Below are 22,302 nucleotides of genomic sequence, written 5' to 3' on the forward strand. Positions count from 1 at the left end.
CGCAGCACGGCCAAAAAAAAAAAAAACGGGGGGGGGGGGTTGGAGAATAAAATCAGCCGGGAAAAGAGTAGAAATTTTAATGGGATTTACAATAAAGAATCTAAAAGAGGAGGTTAATGTGCTCTCTGGTTTATGTAAACATTAATAAAGGGATGGGAGAAATAAGTAGTGATTTAACAATCTACAGAAACTGTTCAGAACAAAGAAAAGAGGGCTTATTGATGCTAGATGAAGAGGACAGAACAACAGGGGGATGGACTGAATCACTGTCATCTGCCTTAGGATTCAATTGCCCTTTGTAACCACACTCTCACAAACCTCCACAGAGAAGGCAACATACTTACTATCTTCACAAAGCTGGAGAGTGTTCAAGCAACCCAGCTAAAATGTTTCAATTATGAAGTTACTGCAGCCCGGAGACAAAGAAAACAGGGAGGAAAGGCCAAAATGACAATGACCATCATATTCCTGAAACGGAGCCAGGCGCTCCGATGACCACAGAGTTATTCTAACAGGGAAGGCACACAAAGCAAATGAAGAGAAAATGAAACTAGAGAAAGGAAGGAGCCAAATGGTAATCGACGACAGGGAGAGAAAACGGATTAAGTAGAAAAAGGTGAACACTGCTGACCAGTGTGTGTAGGTGGGGTCCAGCTGTTTCCTCACTAGTCTTTTGGGCTATGTTATTACTATAAGAAGGACTTTCTTAACAGTTAATTTATGCTTAGATTCCCAAGGTTAAATCTTCAACCCTAATCTCTCCCCTCAACTCCAGGCTCCTATTATCCAACTGTTAACGTCTCTGCTTGGAGGTCTAATCTGCATGTCAAACTTGGCAGGTCCAGATTAACTTCCCAATATTCAAACCTCCATCCCCAAACGTGCTCTTCTGTGATCTTCCCAACCTCAGAACATGGCAATTCCATTCTTCCCATTAGGGGTGGGGGTGGGGGTGGGGGGAGATTAAAGAATTGCAGTTGCTCCTGACTGCTGTCTTTTTCTCTCCCTGCTCCTCTCCTCTCCCCACCACCATGCCATCCCCAGCAGCAAATTCCACTGCTTCCAACTTCAGACTATATCAGAATCTGACTGCTGCTACCATGTGGCTTGCACCCTTCCCTCACCACTGGGGTCCAGCCACAGTGGATGTCCCTGTGCCCCTTAAAGAAGCCAGCACGATCCTGCCTTAGGCTCTCCCCAACTTCCTTCGTCTCCCTCACACCTCGTCATGAAAGCCTTTCCCTGCTCTGCTCACCCCAACTCCCACACCCTTTCTTTTTCTCCAGAGCACTTTTCACCATTGAACCTAGTACGTATTTGCTTGATTATAAGTTGATTATCTATCCCTCCTCTCCCCAGGAGAATGTAAGCTCCACAGAGCAGGACACGGTTGCATTCACTGCTGCTCTCCTACTGTCGAGTGCCCGGCAAATAATAGGTGCTTAATGAATATTGGTGCAAGGACTGCCAACTGTCAGAGGATAACTGGATGCAGCAATGGTGGCAGAGTGGCTGTGATTCCTGCTGCTCCAGACTCAGTTGGTCCTCCCAATGACATCTTCTATAGACACCCCAAATAAGTGCTGTGACTTATTATCTTTATACTCTTGGTGCCCGGCACACAGTTAATACTCCAAAAATTTTGAATCAGTGCTCAATAAGAAGCACTTGGATGGAGATTAGAAAAAGACCGGGCAGTGGGGAGGAGTGTATGGACACAGAAGCAATCAGGTTATCAGGTTAGGAAAGATGTCTGGGCTCAGGCTTCGGGTGAGGGTTAGGAGTAAACAAAACCCAACAACAACATTAATTTAAAATCCATAAAATCTAATAAATAAATAAATAAAATCTAGAAAATGGGTCTTTATTAGAAACACCTAAATAGGGCTTCCCTGGTGGCGCAGTAGTTAAGAATCTGCCTGCCAATGCAGGGGACGTGGGTTCAAGCCCTGGTCCGGGAAGATCCCACGTGCCGCAGAGCAACTAAGCCCGTGCGCCACAACTACTGAGCCTATGCTGTAGAGTCCGTGAGCCACAACTGCTGAGCCTGTGTGCCCAGAGCCCGTGCTCCACAACAAGAGAAGCCACCGCAATGAGAAGCCCGCGCACCGCAACGAAGAGTAGCCCCCGCTCACCGCAACTAAAGACCCAATGCAGCCAAAAAAAAAATAAAAATTAATTAATTAATTTAAAAAAATGCAACTCCCTCCAAAAAAGAAACACCTAAATATACTGTTTACTTTTTGTTATTTCAGTTTTTATATAGAACTGATGCTTCGAATTATAAAAATTGACCTAGAAAGTGTCAAAAACAAGACAACAGGCTTAGAAAGGAGTCGCTTATGCTAAGCCCCACATCACCAAACCAACACAACTTAGAGTTTCAGCTCTCCCAGAAACAGAATCTTAAACCAGTCAATCAGGAATCCCCTGATTAGCACTAGTTATGTCACCTAACTGGTAGATGCCTGCCATCCCCTGAAGGGAAGTTACCTCACAATAACCAACCTGCTTTTTTGCCTAATATAACTTCCTTGTCCCTGCTCTCTGCTGCCTATAAACGTCTTTTATTTTGTACAGCTCCTCGGAGCTCCTTTCTATCTGCCAGATTGGAGGGTGCCCAATTTGAATCAATTTTTGCTCGGACAAACTCTTAAACTAAATTAGATGAATTTACATAAAAATAACAATACTTGTACATTTCCTAGCTTAATCCTAATTTTAGGCAGACCAACCAGCTGTGAGTATGTGGACAAAAGAGATTTTATTGGGACACTGGCCTCAAAGCCGGGACAACAGCAACATCAATCGTTGCAAAGCTCTTAAGCCATTCCTATTGGGTGGTTTCTGGAAAGTTTTTAAAGCAATCAAACTCTTCCAAAATGCCCGTTAAAACTTGGCATCGATAATTAGTCCCAGAAAATGGCTTCAGAATCAATCAAAACATTAAAGTCAGAGTAAAAAAGCACAAGTATTCTCAAGGAAGCATACTATTTAATGGGCAAGTCAGGCACTCAGTATCAAAGATATTAATATTTTATCATAAGTTCCTTACTCGAAGTTTATTTGTAAAAATTTTAGAAAAAACAGTGTGATGCATTCCTTTTGTCAAATAAAAAATTCAGAATGAAAGTACATAAGAATCACCAGGGAATTCCCTGGTAGTCCAGTGGTTAGGATTCCACGTTTCTACTGCCAAGGGCCCAGGTTTGATCCCTGGTCTGGGAACTAAAATTCCACAAGCCACATGGTACAGCGCCCCCCGCCCCCCCCCCCCAAAAAAAGAATCATCATCAATGGAAAGAATTGTATTTAATCAATTAAAATGCATTTCCAACTTATTGTGCATATTTCTTCTGCATAACTGAGAACAGGGTCACATAAAACTATAGTCAACCATTTGACTTATCTTTAGGAAAACTTTGCTGCCTCGAAACAAGATCTAGTAGAAGCCCCAAACATACTAGGTTTCAGGGATGACTCAAAATGCAGGACAGCATGCAATAATAAACATATATGTACTCAGACCTAGAAATCTGTATTATCATAGAGATTAAGATTTGAGGGGAGTTCCACGGCAGTCCAGTGGTTACGACTCTGCACTTCCAATGCAGGGGGCACGGGCTCAATCCCGGGTCAGGGAGCTAAGATTCCCACATGCCGCGCAGCGCGGCACCGGCCCCCCCCCCCCCAAAAAAAAGATTTGAAAAAATACCAAAACACGCCTGTAGTGCTACCTGTATGACTATTCAATGTGCTGCAAACATCTTTAAATTGGTATTTGGGTGCTTACTCCAATATTTACCAAATAATAAAATGTTTAACCTATCTTTTCACTCAGGCATCTCATGATTCGATTTTCAAAAAAACAAGACCAAAACAAAACAACTACTACTACTACCAAGCTGAGGAATATAATCAGGATGAAAAGTGTTTTGAGAGAATTTGGACAGTATATTTTGTTTTGTCCAAAATAAAAAATAAAATTCACATTCATATAGAGCTTTCAGATACCCGCCCAAACAGTACAAAATAACATGATGCCTACAAAATCTACAAAATTACAAAAGCCTTACTGGATATAGCAGGCAGTTATTTTCATTCATATTTTATAAGTAAAGTAAGACAGAGCACTTCAGTGCTTTGCCCAGAGTCACAAAGAGAGTCAACCTTAGCACCAAAGGAGCTGGACCCCTGTCTAGCTGTCACTTCCTCAATGTGGCTCAGCAAGAAATAAAACGAGCCATTAATAGTTGGGCATTCCCCATGTATTCTAGGATGTGAATTCTATTTTCAAGGCACTTAAAAAGGGTCTGTATTTTTTTTAAAGTCGGGGAGGCTTTCTAAGGTAGAACAACAGATCTTCCTAATGAAGGGGTCCTTCCCCTCCTAGGCAGTTGAGAAGGAACAAAAAATTTTTTAAAAAGAAAATCACTATTTCATTGAATATTCTTTGCAGAAAATGAACCTCCAGCTCCAAAGTTCTTTTTTCTTTTTAATCTCCTAAGGATGGGAGCCTAAGATAAAGCCTACCCAAATTTTCAGCCACTAACGCAAGAACAGAGCAGGGGCTGCGAGGTGCCAGCAGTGGGGTTGAGTGTGGCTAAGTCTTAGAGCCCAAATGAGAGGGTGCAGGGAAAAGAGAGCCAAAGAGTGAAAAGAAATGAAGTCGAAAAGGAAAAGTAGAAAGGTGAGAAAAACAGTATGGGAGAGGAGTAAATGAAGAGGTCCAAATAGCAGGAGGGAAGGGAGAGAACAAGCAAAAATTGTTTTTGGTGTAAGCAGGCTGCTAATTCCTGGCAATACAACTCGGGGAAGAGCTCCTGTCAACAATGGGCACTTTCTCTGAGTCAGAGAGTGAGCTCACGTGGAAGCTCTCCATAAAGGCACATACCAGTTCTTGTTCCATTTATGTGCAAACTCCACAAGTAAGAGGAGCTGGATGCCTATGAACAGGAAGCCTCCGATGGCTCCCACATAGCGCCAGGCTGCAAAAGAAGACCGTCCGAAAGGAGATGAGGTGACTGTCCCGAGCCTTTAACTCAAAAGAGAGTAATGACTACAGTTAATTTTTACTGCAGGCTCCCTGTACCAGTAACACATTTAATTCCCACACAACCCTACAAGGTGGGTACTACTATTACACCCACTTTACAGAAGAGAAAAACTGAGAGTCTACACGTAAGTTGACAAGGTCCCATAGCCAGTAAAGGGTGGGGCTGGGATGTGAACACAGGCAATCTGGCACCACAGCATCCAAGCTTCACCTCCATGCTATAAATAAATGCCAGATATCCTAACAGATGCAGTAATTCATAAAATCAACAATGACCCTCAATTTAAAAGTAAAATCACACAATGCCAGAAAAACCAAGGATTCAAATTTTACCGGAGACCCACCAATGTCCAGTGAGGAAATGAGGTTCACATGGGGGGCCACGGACTCAGGTTCTACTTCTGGCTTGGCCACAGAGAAGCCCAAACCTTGGATAAGCACATCACATCTCTGGGTTGTCTATAATACAACTGAGCTGTGCTAGAGGATGGACAGCTAGGTCCTGTCCCATTCTAAGTATATTATTCTAATATATACAAGGACCTCTGTGGAGAATAGAAAACTAGTTACCAGTATTTTAGGTAAAAAGACAACTTGGATACAACTTCCTTAAGGAGTACATAAAACCGGTATGACCCTAAGAAACTAGCTGGAGCCTGATATGTGGCTATTTGAGGGACTATGGCTGTTCCTTATTCACAATGTGAGTATTTTTACTATCTTAATAAGGAAAGTGAATCCATTTGGGTCTGAACAGTGTTCTGAACCTCTAAAACTCAGGCTTTTTTTCTCCTCCCTACCTCATATGAAGAAGGGACCCTTGTTTCAGCTATGATTGAATGCATTATATTAAATAACTTTGGTAGGTTCTATCGATAAGGAATATAATTCAGTGTTGTACATTTTCACATAAGGCAAGTTTAGAAATGGTCTGGAGGATGCCTTTCTTACCCCATTATAGCTACAGCAGATTTAAAGCTGCTAAGAAGCCTTGGGTTTGTGTGCAGTGCTCAGAAAGAACAAGGTCTCCCTGGGTCACGCTGACATGCTAAACTAGTTTTCAATCAAGTTTTAAGTGCTTCATTTTCCCTTCAGGCTAATAACCTTAATTTCAATTCTTCAACCGGTAGAGTAACTAAAGGTCCTCTCACCCCTCCCAGGGAGGGAGAAGTGGAGATGGCGGGGGGTGGGGGTGGGGTGGGGAGGAAGTACAGACGGTGGGTGAAGTGTGGGCAGCTGAGGCAGCATTTTTTTTTTTGTTAAGCTACAAGAAAGTTAGTAACCTACAATATCAAAGGCACCCTGGACTACGCTTTTGAACAGTTTTACAAAGTGAATAAAAACACAATAAATAGATACCCCCAATACCCCATTTGTACCATTTAGAAAGGTCTCCTGATCTGGAATGAAGAAGGCTCCTGAGCACATGGCCCCCAACAGCAGAAGTTTAAAGAACCAAAAGCTGGAGGGGAAGACAAAAAAAAAAAGGAAATGTATTTAAATGATATTCAAGGAAGGACAAAAGACCTCTTAGAGGTAAGCGTGTCAATTCACGATTCTGTTCTCTCCAAATGGAGGGGAAGTAATTAAGTGACTGGAGACTGCCTTTTCCCATAATTAGACAGACTTCGGTGTGGCCTCTGATTGTGCAAGACCATTTTGTTGCAGGGGTGGAAGTGACCTGGGGGAAGCTCTTGGTACAAGAAATAAACTCTTATCTCCAATGCATTTCTCATTATGGTACCAGGTGTTACAAATAGGATTCCAGTTCTTTGGCCACTGTGTGTTAAGTATAAGTTCCACCTTCCCTAAAATCAGTGTCAACAATTTCAACTAGAGGAAAGCAGTCAGAGGGTCTGAAGAGTGGAAGAGGTCCTGGAATGTTGCTCTGAATATAAGGAAGGGTGAAAGGATCCCCACAAAGACTCACCCATTGTGAATATAGGCTCTACAACTTTTACTGTTGTTGATTTTCAAGGTCAGGAGGCAGAATATAAAGAAGAAACAGGCCATTCCAAAACAGACTCTATATACCGCAGAATACCCCACCAGCTTCTCACAGGTGTCGCCAGCTTTAATGCCTTTACAGATATCTTCGAAAAAAGGGATCTGAAGAAAAAGAGAAAAAGTAATTTGTTAAAACTAGGAAAAGAAGGGCTGCCAGTGGAGTGTTCTTTCAGCCTACAAGTCAAAATCCAATGTGAAATATACCATGTGCAGAGAGAAATTAAGACTGAGAAGAAAGTCTCTCTTCCAAAGACCTCTTTCTTTCTCTGAATCTTTCTTAAAAATATAGTGCTCATAACATACCACTCCACCTCCACTTACTCCTAATGAATTCTGAAATCCAGCATCAGAGTTTTTAAAAATGATATTTATAATACACAGGTATATTTTTCTTTATTCATTCATTCATTCATTTTTGCCGCGCCGGTCTTAGTCGCTGCATGCGGAATCTATCATGCGGAATCTATCGCTGCGGCCTGCAGATGTCTTAGTTGCGGCCTGTGGGATCTAGTTCCCCAATCAGGGATCGAACCCAGGCCTCCCGCATTGGGAGCTCGGAGACTTACCCACTGGACCACCAGGGAAGTCCCACAGGTACATTTTTCTTGAAATGCATAAATATGGAGAATAATTGCACATATGCCATTATTTATATAGGATAAGCTCCTGACCTGGAAATGAAATCAGTGGGTCAAGTTGTATCTACATTTTAAAATTTCAAGAGATAAAGTCAAATCACACTTTTAAAGGCTGCCTTTACATCCTACCAGTAATATTTGAGACTGCTCACATTCCCAACCTGAGCACCAAATTTAAAGGTTAAAAACCACTATCTTGTTTTAATGTCCGTCTTCCTCATTACTAGTAAGGTTCACATCTTTTCTTAAATTTATGGCCATTTGTATTATTCTCTGTGAATTGGCAGTTAATTGGATTTTTTTTCTTGATCCACTGGAGCTCTTTATTTACGGACCTTAATCTTCTGATAAATGTTGATAATGGTTTATTCTAGTACAATTAGAAGGTTTTAATGTAAAACCCACTTACATTATCAGAATAATTAAAATCTTACATTATGAGAACAAGCAGCACGTTTCTATTAATGTCAGAAAATAAAGATTTAGTCAGTGTTAAAAAAAAAAAACTTGCTTCTTACCAACATCAAAGCTGAACACTCTTTAGAACAGAAAATAAGTTGAAAATCACATTACAGCCTTTACTCACAAGACAAAAAAAAAACCCAGGAAAAAAATGACATAAAACTAGAGGTAAAACTGAAGCATGATAATTTAGTTTGTTCTCCAGAAAATATCCTAAAGAAACAACAACAGTGGAGGTTATTAAGATTTCCATAAACAGAAGGAAGACTACACTTAATTGCAGTTCATCTTCCTCCACGAGGGGAAGTTCCCTCCCTCAGAAAAGAGCTGCAATCATTACTACACCTGAATCTCAAACATGCTTTTCCAAACAAAGCATGTTTTTCAAAATTAGTGTCTCATGCAAAAAAGCATTAATACTGAGACCCTATTAGGATAGCTCCATTTCCATGAATAGCTATAAAAGATTTCATGCGACTTCCCTGGCAGTCCAGGGGTTATGCTCCACACTTCCACTGCAGGGGACACGGGTCTGATCCCTGGTCGAGGAACTAAGATCCTGCATGCTACGTGGCACAGCCAAAAAAAACAAAAAGATTTCATAAAGAAATGCCAAATATTTTGCAGTCAGCAAGTTCCTGCAACTCCAATTTCTTTTTGATCAGAGCAAGAAATAAATGCATAAAGAGAGACACTACTATATTTTTGAGCAAGCCAGGTAAAATACTAAGCCTAATGAAATACAGAATGTCTAGTTAAATTTAAATTTTGGATAAATAATAACTAATTTTTTAATATAACAACACTTGGGACATACTTAGACTAAATATTGCATGGGACATATTTATGCTAAAAAAGCATTCCTTGGGAAGAGATGAAGCTCAAAAGAAGGAAGGGTCTTGGTGGGAAGGGCCAGGTGTATGCCATGCTAAGGAGTCTGGCTCCCACCCTGTAAGGGAAACAACTATTTAAGCTGGAATGCCTTTGGCTGCAGAGTGGAGAACATATGGGAAAGGGACAGGTTTGAGGCAGGAGGATAAATTAGAGGGCCACTGGATTAACAGTCCAGAAAACAATCGAAGAAGATAAACTACTAGCAGAGAAAACAGAAATTCTGTGGCTAGAAGTCATAGTTAGCAGGACTGTAGGGATGGCGAGAAAAGTGAAGGATGGGGGGAGGGTTCTCTTCTGCTTTATTAAAGCTGTTTGGGGTGGTGGGGGAGTAGGGTTGGCAGAGGACGAAGAGTGGAACTGAAAAGAAGAGATCGGGAGTTTGCTTTTAACATATAGGGTTGGAAGCGCCTTGGAGCATCCCAGTGAGAACGGCTGGTCTGGAAATTGCTTCAGTATAGCAATAAGGATACAGGAAGTGCCCTCACACAGGTAATGAGAAGTCAGGAAGGGCCTTCTGAAGGACCTTGAACTTTTAGCAGTGTTTCACAGTGAGTGAGCAAACTCACATGGTTAAGATCCTCATATATTGAAGTAATGGGGGATACCACACAAGTGAACGTTTCAGAGCCTCTAGCAGGAAACAAAAGCTGCACCCGTATGAATGGTACCGATAATAAGGAGGTAACATTGCATTAAATCTGTAAAAGGAGGCACCATGCCACCTCACTTACTCCTGTTTTGTTCATATGGGATTTACTGTTCTGTAATATTCATGGAACTCTCCTTTTCCCTCCCTTCCGTGTCCCACTCTATCAGCAAAGCAATTCCCTGCTGCACACCGCCGCCCTCACTTCCACTGTAACACGTGCATGGCAGCATCCCTTTCGTCTACACCAGCCCATCTTTCCCGATTAGACTCTTCTCCACCTCCCTACCCCAAACCCACTTCTCTCTTCTTCTCAGATCAGTTCAAGAAGAACGTTACTGCCAGCAGGCCTGAACGCCTACCCTACCATCCCCCACAAATCCCCCCTCCCCTAAAACCCTTGTTTACTGCCAGAGGCCCTTAGGCTCATCAAAGGGTGAGTATGTGGCACTGCATACTTCATCCAAAATATCAGTAGGCAAACAACCCCCTGCTCCAAATACTAAGACCTGCTTTATGCTCTGTGGGTGACTTAGTCATTTAGCCTTCAGTACGTGGTGAATATTTTTTGGCAAAGAATCTCCGAGTTGAACAAGCTGGCAGGATTTTGCGAGGGGAATCTGCTCTGATTAAATATTTGCTGTTCCAAGCTCCATACCGGTTTTAGAAAAAGAAAACATACATTACACACAGATTCCACACCATGGGGTAGAGGGGACAGGCCTGCTAAGGGTGTTACCTCTTACGTCTGGTTCTGGGCATCCAAGGACGCTGCATCTGTGTTGGTTCTGTACAGACCCAAGGGCAACGGTTTCCCCACAAGCCTCAAGCAACAAAACTCAGAGCCACAAATTATCAGGAAGAATAAAAAGCTCACATGGACTTCCAACTCTGAGAATTAAATCAGTGAATCGTTGTAAAAAGTGCTCATCACAGTTCCTAATCCATAGTAGCCATTAAGTAAACTTCCTTAACTCTAAGGTACTATTTTATAAAAAGAACTTCTCGGGGAGGGAGTTAGGCACATTACATGAACCCCTGATTGGTTGATGCATACTGATTTAAACATGGGGGGACATGAACATCTTAGAACTCAGTAGATGCTCTATTCACTTTACAAAGGATTCGTATTGAAAGTTACAGTTGGACCCCAATATCTGCCAGTTCTGCATCTGTGGATTCAACTAACCACAAATGGAAAATATTTTTTAAAATTTTTTTATTTTTCAGGAAGTTCCAAAAAGTGAAACTTGAATTTGTCATGTACCAGTAACTATCTACATAGTATTAGATATTATAAATAATCTAGCGATGATTTAAAGAATATAAGAGGATGTGCCTAAGTAATATACAATGTCATTTTATGTAAGGTACTTGAGCATTGGTGGATTTTGGTATCCGATAGCATCCTGGAACCAATCCCCCACAGATACCAAAAGACAACCGTACCGGGTAACTTTCAATAAGATGAATCCTTCCCTGGCACATATATATAGGCATACATGAGAGATATTGTGGGTTCAGTTCCAGACCACTGCAATAAAGCAAATGTCTCAATAAAGCGAGTCACACAAATCTTTTGGTTTCCCAGTGCATATAAAAATTATGTTTACACTACACTGCAGTCTATTTAGTGTGCAATGGCACTATGTGGTTTTCTTTTTTAAAAAAAAAGCAGTGTATAGACCTTAATTAAAGAATATTTTATTGCTAAAAGAACACTAACCATCATCTGAGCCTTTGGTGAGTCATGGCAGTAACATCAAAGATCACTTGATCACATAACAAATATAATAATGAAAAGTTTGAAATATCGCGAGAATTACCAAAGTGTGACAGAGACATGAAGTGAACAATGCTGTTAAGAAAATGGCACCAACAGACTTGCTAGATGCAGCATTTCCACAAACCTTTAATTTGTAAAAAACGCAGTATTTGCAGAAGTGCAATAAAGGACAACAAAACAAGGTATGCCTGTATAAGAATTGAGTTCTAAAAAACAGTGCTCACTACCTATCTTTCAGAGACCTAGTTGCCACCCAAAAGAAAACACGTCTGAACTCCCAAATCAGGGAAGACATTTTGAAACATCAACACAAGTATTAAGCTCAAAGAGATGGAAGCTAGAAAATCCCTGTAACTCATCTATATAGAAGAGAGGCTAGCTATGCCTCCAAAACAATTTCAATCTCAGGTAGATAAATATAAACAAACAATAGAAGAGCTATAGAAAGGCTTACAGGTCTAGTTGGCCAGGGGCCCACATGCTGCAAACTTAGAAATAAAGTATAGAATTTGGGAGTGTTTCTTACAGAAATGAAGAGGAAAAGGAGCGGCGTGTTCCTATAATATTAAAATATTATTTGGGAGAGATGAGAAAAAGGCATATTAGCAAAGCGAATGAGTCTTACATTTCATTACATCAAATTTTTAGGGCATTGAATGAAACCAAGCTGCAGAGAAAGCTTTGGGCAGCAGGAGTGATACCATAAAACCTAGAAGAACCATATCTGTAGGTTCTGTTTAGTATCTCTTACTTGAAATGAATTTCAGAATCGAGACCCTCTCCCCTTTTTGATATTCCACTTATTTTCTAAGACAATTTCTTTTTGTCTGTGGAAAAACTCCAGTGTCCATGAGAGTGATGCCTGTCTGTTACCCACCCACGGACAGGAGCTGTGAAACAGGGAACATTAAGATCCGCTTCCATCCTCCCCTCAGCGGCCTCTAGCAACCAAGGCTCATTTCTCTGTAAATTATTACCTTTGAGGCCCTTTTTTGGGGGGGGGGGCTATTTTTAAAAACAGTAACAATCTCACATCTCTTTTGTTCGGGTTTCTAGACATTTTTACAAGAAAAGTCTACATTGTGCCATTATTAAAAGCCATAAGGGGAACTAAAATTTCACCGAGCCTGGTTTTATTTGACCCTGCCACCTCTGCCATCAGGAACTTAACATCCCCAAATAGTAACTCCCCAGAATCTTGGAAGCATGCAAGACAGAGACAGCACTGGTGCTCACAGCTTCTCCTCCACCATTTCGTCAGGATCAAACCACCCCAAATATGATTAGACAGTTAGAAAACAACTCCAACCAAACTTTAAATAATAAGCTTTCAACCCAAACAAGACAACTTGCAGAGAACTGACTAATAATGATGGCACGAAGGGCTCTTCCTCAGGAGGGAAGCAGGTGACAGCTAACGTCGATCTGCTCAGGGAATTAAGGTAACATGAAGGCAGAATGTACAAACAAGAATCACGCCAGTTACTAATCTTGAAGGAGAGATAAGAGTTAATCCCAGCGAAAACTCATATAAATCTTCAATTAGGCAATGGCAGTGGGGATTGGGGCCGTGGAATAGACAGGTCCCGTGTGCTGATTTGATGGGGCCTAGGAAGAAAGACAGAGGAACCCAGAACTAAGATTCCCAGTTCCTAGCTTGGCAGTTGGTTGGATGGCGGCCCAGCAGTGGATAGGAATCACAGAAGAGCGGTTTCAGGATGGAGGGGCAGTCATTCACTTAACGACAGGCGGCCAGTATCCGGGGGAAATGTGGGCAGATGGCTAAGCAAGGGTGCAATGCTCCAGAAAGACAGCAGGACTAGAGAGAAGGACTTGGTAGTGACCAGCAGAGATGGCAAAGGAGGCACACAGTGGAGTAAATAAACTCACCTGGAGAGGAATGTGGGTAGAGGAGGGGGAGGGAGACAGGTGGGGACAGCCCAGAATGCTGGGAAATGCAAACATTTGGGGACTGGGACGAAGGGGAAAAAAACCAAGGAAGAAACTGAAAAGGTACAGAACCAGAGAGAAGTTGAGGGAGGCTTTCAAGAAGCAGAGTGTGTCAAATACCACCAATGCGATGACGACGCAGATTGGATTTGCCAACAAAGAGTCATCTGGGGCAGTGATCAGAATATTCTCTAGAGCAGATGGGGGCAGAAGCCAGACTGATGGCTGAAGGCTGAGCAGAGGAGACAGTCAGGAGGGCTGGGTAGCGGGCAGGAACTGAACCCAGCAGTCCTTTCACCCCTGCTTTCAAGAAATCTAACTGCAAACATAAGAGTCCAAGCATCATTCTAAAATATATTTATTTACAATTATACAAGCAATACATAATTATATTCTCGTTGCCAAAGAAAATGTAAATTATAACAGATACAGATAACTGAATCTCCTTGCCCATCATTACTCCAACCCTAACCTGACTGCTTCCCAGAGGGAACCACTGTCACACTTTCATGTGTATCCTTTTAGGCCCTTTGCTGTGTTATTCCCCTCTCATTACGTCTCACAGATTGTTGCATGTTCAACACATAAATCTATTTGCATCCTTTTTAACTACTATACAGAAATCCACAACCCAGACCAATCATAATTTAGTTTATGTGATGCTAGTGGCAGACATTTACATTGTTTCTGAGTTTTCACTCTTATAAACAATGTACAATGGTTAGTTCCCATATTGTGCATGTCTCTCTCTGCACATGTAGAGCATTTAGGAGGACTGACGTCCACAAGATGAATACTGAGTCATAAAATTGGTTAAATTTTAACCGACACTGCCAAACTCTCCCCAGGGAGGGTTTCTGAAAACCCTAGGTTTGGGGGGAACAGGGAGAGCAGGAGGGAGGCACAGAGATGCCCACAGAGCCCCCTACACACCCATCTCAGAGCCAGGAAAGTCTCTGCTGCTCCCCCCTAGGGTCAGCACCTCAGTAAGCACTGCCCCCCATAATCAAGAGAAAAGGGGTGGAAACAGGGGGCCCTCTGAGTCCAGAAAACAAATCCACACCTAACCTCAGAGACAAAACTGCAGCTATGGAGGCCTGGACTTTGTTTTAGATGGCAAATACGGTTATTGGCCCACACTCCCTCCCACAGAATGCAGGGTCTGATAGAGAACTCTGTGCCCCCCTGAGAGAAACAAGGCCCACTGACAGTTGTCTCTTGAACACAGAGATGCTGAAGTTTCTATTAAGAGCACTAAATGTCTAAACAGGCAGAGCTTTCTAGTCAGACCACTCATCAGTGGGAAGATGTGCTTATGGCCTAAGTGAGCACCAAATCAGCTAACTTCCTCTTGAACTTGTGAACCTGGAATAGAGTGGTGACATATCATATGCAAATCCAGCTACGCTCATGGCTGTTTTCTGTAAATAATTATTAAAAGCCCAGTGAAATTAGAGTTTACGTGTGTATTCTTCATCCCACATGATATATTATATAACTATACCTAAGCGTCACAGCACAGGGTTTGCTCATTCCCTGACTCATTCAAATCTACCGTGTACAGGTACTGTTCTAGGATATGGAGATTCAAGCAGAGAATAAAACAGGTTAAAAGATCCATGCTAACAAGGAGCTCCCTTTCTAGTGAAATGCTGTACACACAAAGCCATGTGTGCTCTGCTTTATGGATATTTCAGGCATTTTCATGGTTTAATTTCAACTATCCGTGATTTTGCCTTAGGTGGGACACAAGAACCTAATATGCTCCAAAAGACTGAATCCTACCAAACCTATACCCTCAAGGTTCTGAGAGTCCCTAGTCACTTGTTCCCCAATCCTAGTTCTGAGAACCCGGCCAGGCAGACATTTCAGTTTCTGGCCCAGCATCCTTCCCATTTTACACTGGACCAGGAATTGGGGGCCCCCAGGAGCAAAGAACTGGGGTACCCACACACTCATTTTCTCCATCCCCACTTCTTCCCAGTCAACAAAATGATTGGCTTGGCTACCTAAAAAGAGGGGCTGATTATTATTATTTTTTAACCTGTGAATGATTTACCACATATTTCAAAAGGCCAGGAAGAGTAAGACATCATACTGTTGAACGTGTCACACTGAATTTACCCCTACATTGTTCTTGCCTGGTCAACCCAGTACATACGAGCTCACACAGCCCAGTATTTGCAACTTCATCAGGAGCTCCGGTACCCTCAGCACAAAGTTGAGGCCATTCAAGTTTCCCCTTCAGGGAGAAGGGGAGAATAACTGCATATGACAGGCACAGGGCCACTGAGGTCTACCACAGGCCAGTGAAGCAAAGGACAGAGTGTGGGTCAAATCCAGCTAGCTCCTGTTCATGTAAATAGAGAACAGAGCCACGCTCATTTGCTGGCATTTTGTTTTGGCTGCAGATTGAGTAGTTGCTAAAGACCGCAAGGCCCTCACAGCTGAAATGTTTACTAGCTGGCTCTTTACAGGAAAAGCTCCCCCGGCCCAGGACTAGGAAGCAGAGCTGAGGAGCTGCGCTGAGCTGCTGCTGAAGCATGAATTAGCATCTCAAAGGCAAATGACAACTGGTGATGACTTACTCTACGGATCATAAGTCAAAGGAACAGCGGAGACGCGACTGGAGGAACTTGTGCTTTGAGAGAATTAAATCGTACATCTCCCGTATGTCATTTTCAGAGCTGCAGCTTAAGGATTTTAATTTATCTGCCTGCAAAAAAAAAAAAAGCTTTGTGGAGGAGGTGGTGGAGGACATGCCTGCGAGTTCAATGCTATTTTTTTCTGCGGGTCAGGAGCCCGCATAGTAGGAAAAAAACCTCACATCTGTTATACAACCATGGCGTGTAGAACCAAAAATAAAACCCACACTGATGAAAGCCGGCATGTAGAGAGATAATTTTAGACTTAATTTTAAGACTGTATAAACAGCTTCACTGAAATTTAAAAACCACACCCTCCAAATACCCAACCCCCCTTGTGATTAAGCTCAACCCTGCTTTAGAGGGCAACACACTCCACACACCCCAGTCCCTTTTACAAACCTACCTCACCTCGGCTCCCAGTCTCCTATGAGGACGGCTCCCAGTCTCTCATGAGGACGGGAAAAAAGCACTCCTGAGTTCTAACGTCACCCCAAAGGTCAACAGAAGGGACAGCTGACACCACCGTCTCCAACAGTTGCTAACGGAATTCAGATTTTTTTTTTTTTTTGCGGTACGCGGGCCTCTCACTGCTGTGGCCTCTCCCGTTGCGGAGCTCAGGGGCCCAGCCGCTCCGCAGCATGTGGGATCTTCCCGGGCCGGGGCACGAACCCGTGTCCCCTGCATCGGCAGGCGGACTCTCAACCACTGCGCCACCAGGGAAGCCCCAGATTATTTTTAACTATGCAGCCTAACGCTGGGGGCACCTTCTTTATACACTTTCCATCTGAGGCCCAGTTCTCTAAGGACAACTGTATGTTACTCACACCCACATCCCCTGCACCTGCCACAGTACTTGGTAGTTACATAGGCAGGAAAGAAAGAAGGGAGGGAGGGAGGGAGGAAGGAATCAATTACGTGACTTAAAAGATATTTTAAAACATGAACTCGGATTACAGTTTAACCAAGTAACACGATCACCCTTTTAAACTCTGTTATCAAGTATCAAGACTCAACTATTCACAATATTTATATTTCCTGCTCCCAGCGATCTGAGGCTACTGTTGTTTGTGTATTGTGCTATTTGTTCCCTCTGGCTCCAATTTTATAACAGAGCTGTTTCCAACCATAAGCTCTTGTCTGTCCCATTTATCTGCAGAGAGCTGCGTGGTCCCGTCTATGGACAGTTGCTTAACAGGTGCCTTTGATGGTCACAGAAAAAAGGATCAGGAAAACTTCAGTTCTCACATCTTATCATTGTACCCCTCCTACAGTTGGATGGATCCTGAAACAGAGATCCTGTTAACATCCGATGCTCCCCCAAAGCTTCTGGGTAACAGATCCTCCAGACCAAGGACAATAACTATTGTTTCTTGTTTTCTGGCTCCTGGTAAGCTCATTATTACTGGACTAGGATCAAACCTCTTTGTCTTTGGTTCAGACTCAAAAAGGCTCTCAGCAGGGTTTACATTAGTTCAAATCACTGCCTGTAGAACCAGACTATTTCCCACAATCACTCTCCCCGCATTCACTGAGCGCAGGAGGTTGGGGCCTGAGCCATGAGAGAAGCGAGGGATGGGAGGGCTGCAGGGACTGTTTTCTCCAGGTGGTGTTATGCCTGGATGAACTTGAGACCTAAGATAAAACTGTTTGGAAACATGTGTCCCCAGAGACACCCCAACTTAGAGAGGAGGGGACCCACAAGATTTAAGAGGTGGAACCTCACTGCCAGCACACCCCAGGGAAACTCTGATCAGGCCACAGTGAGAATCTTCCCTCCGTGTTCTACAAAGAACTTGAAGTTCAATGGCCCAGGCCCACCTTTAACCTCAGAAACACACTCGCTGATACACTGGACACATATAAGGTACAACAGTACAAAGAACTCAGCTGCTGTTCAGAACGAGGACTTTTGAAAAGCATTCTATCTCAGCTGGATTAAAAAAAAAAAAATACTCCAGACTCAAATAACTGGGTCAGCAATATTTTTTTTGGCGCTAATTCAACACTTGTTCTAACACAAAAGCATATAATGCCAGCTGAGAAGGGAGAGTTCTACTTCCTGGAACTTCAATGCACGACAGCAACACCTGATGCTACGTCTCAGGTACACAGTTCTCCTAACATTCAACCAGTAAAGACCAAGATCAAGACAGGAGCCAGACTTTCCAGCTTCAGCGTGAACACCTGTCATTCTACGCTGCAACAAACTACATGGTGTTTGGGATCAAACTGGAATATTTTTCGTTGCTGCTGTTTGTTTACTTTGAAAAGACGGTCACACCAAACACAACTTGAAGGCAGGTTCTATTTCCCATGCAACGCCCACGAATAAATAAATACTGGATTTGTGGTTGCCCCTATTTTCTATTTCAGACTAACCATCATCCCTAGAGCCCAGCTTCTGGCTTTACAAAGGGAAGGAGGCACGTGAGGAAGATAAGCTAAGAAAGCCACTGAGGGCCCGAGGTGGTACTATTTCCAGAGGAAATACTTCTCCCTCACCACCAAGTCCAGAAGAAAGATCAGAAAGAAGGAAGGATAAGTTTGCTAAGGCTTCTTCTGCTACTTTTGTGAACATCTGAGCAACAGCCGACCCCAGTCGTACAGGCCAGAGAGGCACCCCTGGCCGGGGACCAGCAGTCCTGGGTCCTTGTCCCAGCTCTACCTGGTGTCACGGCCTTGGACAAGCCACCTCACTGCCCTGAGCCACATCCTCTCATCTGTCAAACGAGGGGGGTGGTTAGGGTTATAACAAGATTCTTCCACTTTAAAATAATGTTTTATCCAAATTATACTCTAAAAAGAGAGCAATATTTTCTCTGCATGACCCTTAACATCGCATAGTATCTGCTGTCCCTTCACTGGGCAGAACGCTTATGAATGGGAGCTGCATCCTTTTTTCCATTTCTTACCTGTTTAACTAGATCCTTTAACTAGTAACTTTGTTTCATGTATTTTTTTTTTTTTTTACCCCCTGTGACTGGCACGGGAACGGGAATGGGAGGGCTTTCCCAAAACCAATACTTATTCTAATGCTTTCATATTCCTAATACTGTAGGTTAAAAAAAAGTAGAGTAGCTCGTTACCAAATTTCAGCATCTGTAACATGCTGGATCAAAGCTCTGTCAACTCTAGGAACCACCCAAGTATGGTTAAATGTCACTGTGAACTGACCACAGGGTGTACTCAGGAAAGCATTTTGAAATCTAAGTCGTCTCTAAGGAAAGTAGCTTCTGTGTTCATCTACAGTTGCTACACTGTGGGAACTCCAGAATTTGAAAATGGAGTATCATCTGGGAGACATACAAGTACAAACAGCAACCTCATGGGGTCACCCATGGGGTTAGTTCTCTGGAGAAAGAAGTCTGAGGGGAAGTGAACGTGTGAAGCTAGGGACATGGGGACAACCCAAGTCTAAATAAGACAATTGGAACAGGACATCAAGGAGCCTGGTGGGGTCGAATCAGGACTGCCTGAATGCAGAGTAGAAACCCAACCCATTTATGACCTGCGTGGGGCAAGTATGTCATCAGCACTGGACCTAGAAAAAAGGGGGAGAATGGATCTGTCCCCAGCACTGTCCTGAGAAAAGTGTGCCTCAACCAGCAGATAAACATTAGGAATAACCAAAGCCGGAAATGAAAGCACGGCTCAGGGAAAGCAGGCAGAGGAGAAGGGCTCAGGCCAGGAGGTGACCACTACACTCGGCGGAGGGGGGCGACGGATGACCAGATGTGGATGTGGCCTCGGCAAGCCTGGCTATAAACAGTCCTCCTTTATTCCATTTTCATCCACCTACTTCCACGTAATCTATGTTAATACAGCTAATATACATGAATTTCCCATTACCACATCTCCTTCTCCTTCTAATGAACAGTGAAAATGACTGAGAAATACAGACCAAAGCTAATTTATATATCACCTCTAGGGAATGTGTTGAGAGAGAACTGGATTTTTCTGAATAAATAGAGAAAAGTCCTTTAAGCCCATCCTGCTACCTCTGTTCCAGGGGCCTAAATCCGCAGTTGGCAGCCTCAACATTCATCCCTGTTCCCCTTCCCTGGCAAATTATGGACTTCATGATAACTGTAGAAATTGCGAGTAGAATACCTACTTAAGATTTTTTTAAAGGGGTGGGGGGAGGTGATGACTGTAACTTGGGAATGTAACTGAAGGAGGGGCAGATTTAGATCCAATCAGGGTCCCACCTCCACTTAGTCCTGAAACTGAGTGGTCCATTGAGTTCAAAGTGACCAGAACAATTTCTAAATAGTCGCTTGGATAAAAATGCCAGATTCCAGCGTGCCAAGGGTAGACGAGTCACGGCAGAGACAGGCTTCTCGGGCCCTGGCCTGGGGTTGTGCGTGAAGATCTGCAAAGACCACTCGAGCACATTCAGCAACCTCCCTACCGCTCACCGTCTGGGGTGGGTAAGAAGCCTGGTGTCCGTTCTGACATTTACAGCCTTTTCAGAAACTCATGAACTCAAAGAGTTTAAGCTATTTCAGGAGTTTCAAATCCAAATGCTATTCTTGGGGGGCAAGAAGTATGGGTAAATGTATGGGACCTGATGTAAGTAAACATCCAGTGATGGGGCCTGTGGCGAGCTACAGCATGCTAGCCCCTTCTTGCCAAATGCAAGAAGCAGGCGGCCAAGTGCACATTAAAAAAAGAAAACTCTGCTGGCCAAACAAGAGCCTGTAAGCCAACTTAACAATGGCTGAGCTAGGAGATTTCCAGGCGCACCTGAAGTCTCTGGGTGTATCACTGGCTAGTGGGGGAGGCTGGGGCATCAGGGGTTCTACCAACAAAAGCTGGTTTTCATTAAGTCCAGGGAGAGAATGGAATTCAGAAGCTGCTTTTAAGACACTGAGGAGACTGCAGCCCTCAGCCCCCCTCACCTCTGGGCCCTGTCAGCTCTCGTCCAACCCTCCTTTGAAGCCCACTCTACCCTGCAACATTATCACCCTGTGCTGAAAAGAACGGAAAAGCTCTTCTCATCCAATCAGGGGAATGGTTCAATTTCCACATTCTTACTCACTCAGAGGAAAACTGACCCAAACCCACCAGCAGAAAATAATGTATAAAGCAAACCATGTCTCCAAAAGAGATTCAGTAAGAGTACAAACAAAACGTTAACACCTTTTAAAACGACTGAAGGGGGCTTCCCTGGTGGCGCAGTGGTTGAGAGTCCGCCTGCCGATGCAGGGGACTCGGGTTCGTGCCCCAGTCCGGGAGGATCCCACATGCCGCGGAGCGGCTGGGCCCGTGAGCCATGGCCGCTGCGCCTGCGTGTCCAGAGCCTGTGCTCCGCAACGGGAGAGACCACAACAGTGAGAGGCCCGCATACGCGTACGGCAAAAAACAAACAAACAAACAAACAACTGAAGGAACAAAAAAAGATTGCTACCAAAAACAAACATCATAGGAGATTCTCCTCTCAATACAAGGAATGATTCTTCAAGATTTAAATTGCAAGCAAAGAAACACACTAAAACAACACAAACGCGTCTTCCACGATGTGGGAGGTATGTTTTGGTTCTGGAAGAAAAAAAACAAAAAAACGCAAAGGTTCAGGTACTACCTACCACCCATGTCAATGCCTCAGAGCAGCCTGGGCACCAAGTGGAATGCGGGATGGAGAAAATGGATTCTTCCACTCAGGAACCTTTAGGGCTCTTCTTCCCTCGGCCTGGCACACAGCTCACAGGAAAGAAGGCCTGAGGGCCACATAGATGCCCTGTCCTCCCTTTTCCAATGCAGGCTTAGTCTTAGGGACTTCTGTCCCACAGGAAACAAGAAGAGCCTTCCTTTCTCCTCCCTCCCCAAATGCCCACGCAGTTTCCTAGGACACCCAAACTCAAAGTGTCGTCATTGGTCTCCACACAGAAGTTACACCTTGATTTAGTGGTGCCGGTCAGGAGGCTTAAATCTCTCGCCCATTTTGTGGTTGCTGTTCTACATTCTAAAATGGATTTTTAATCCCCACAAGCATCAAATATCTCAAGACTGTTCCTGCGTGAATTACATGGTCACTGACAAGAATGACCTGCAATAAAATGGCTGGTATGTTTTGAGATGGGAAAAATGCTCCAGGAGAAGACAGAAATCGCGTCCCATTCAACCAGCACAGCAGAGGCGAAGTTCTCACGGGAAAGAGGAGTTTCCCGAGAGAGATGAGGCGGGACGAAGTCTGGCCCAGCAGCTCTTTACAG

At 43.5% G+C, this 22,302-nt stretch overlaps 1 protein-coding gene across 6 annotated transcripts in view; it reads right to left on the bottom strand.

Moving 5' to 3' along the window:
- Positions 1 to 22,302, bottom strand: part of SERINC5 (serine incorporator 5) — an 85,831-nt gene that overhangs the window by 22,934 nt on the left and 40,595 nt on the right. For 5 of the 6 annotated variants that reach the window (XM_089909068.1, XM_089909071.1, XM_089909070.1 and 2 more), the window contains 4 exons: positions 7,630 to 7,734; positions 6,987 to 7,165; positions 6,436 to 6,518; positions 4,895 to 4,988 (listed from right to left, as the gene is read on the bottom strand). In XM_089909068.1, the coding sequence (XP_089765194.1) occupies positions 4,895 to 4,988; positions 6,436 to 6,518; positions 6,987 to 7,165; positions 7,630 to 7,734 (461 nt within the window). The remainder of the gene's footprint in view (positions 1 to 4,894; positions 4,989 to 6,435; positions 6,519 to 6,986; positions 7,166 to 7,629; positions 7,735 to 22,302) is intronic. The other variant, XM_022593857.3, reaches the window with a different exon arrangement.

This window comes from Delphinapterus leucas, chromosome 3, assembly GCF_059928025.1.
Source record: "Delphinapterus leucas isolate spDelLeu-1000000601 "Yukka" chromosome 3, BTC_Dleu_Yukka2, whole genome shotgun sequence".
Taxonomy (NCBI): Eukaryota; Metazoa; Chordata; class Mammalia; order Artiodactyla; family Monodontidae; genus Delphinapterus; species Delphinapterus leucas.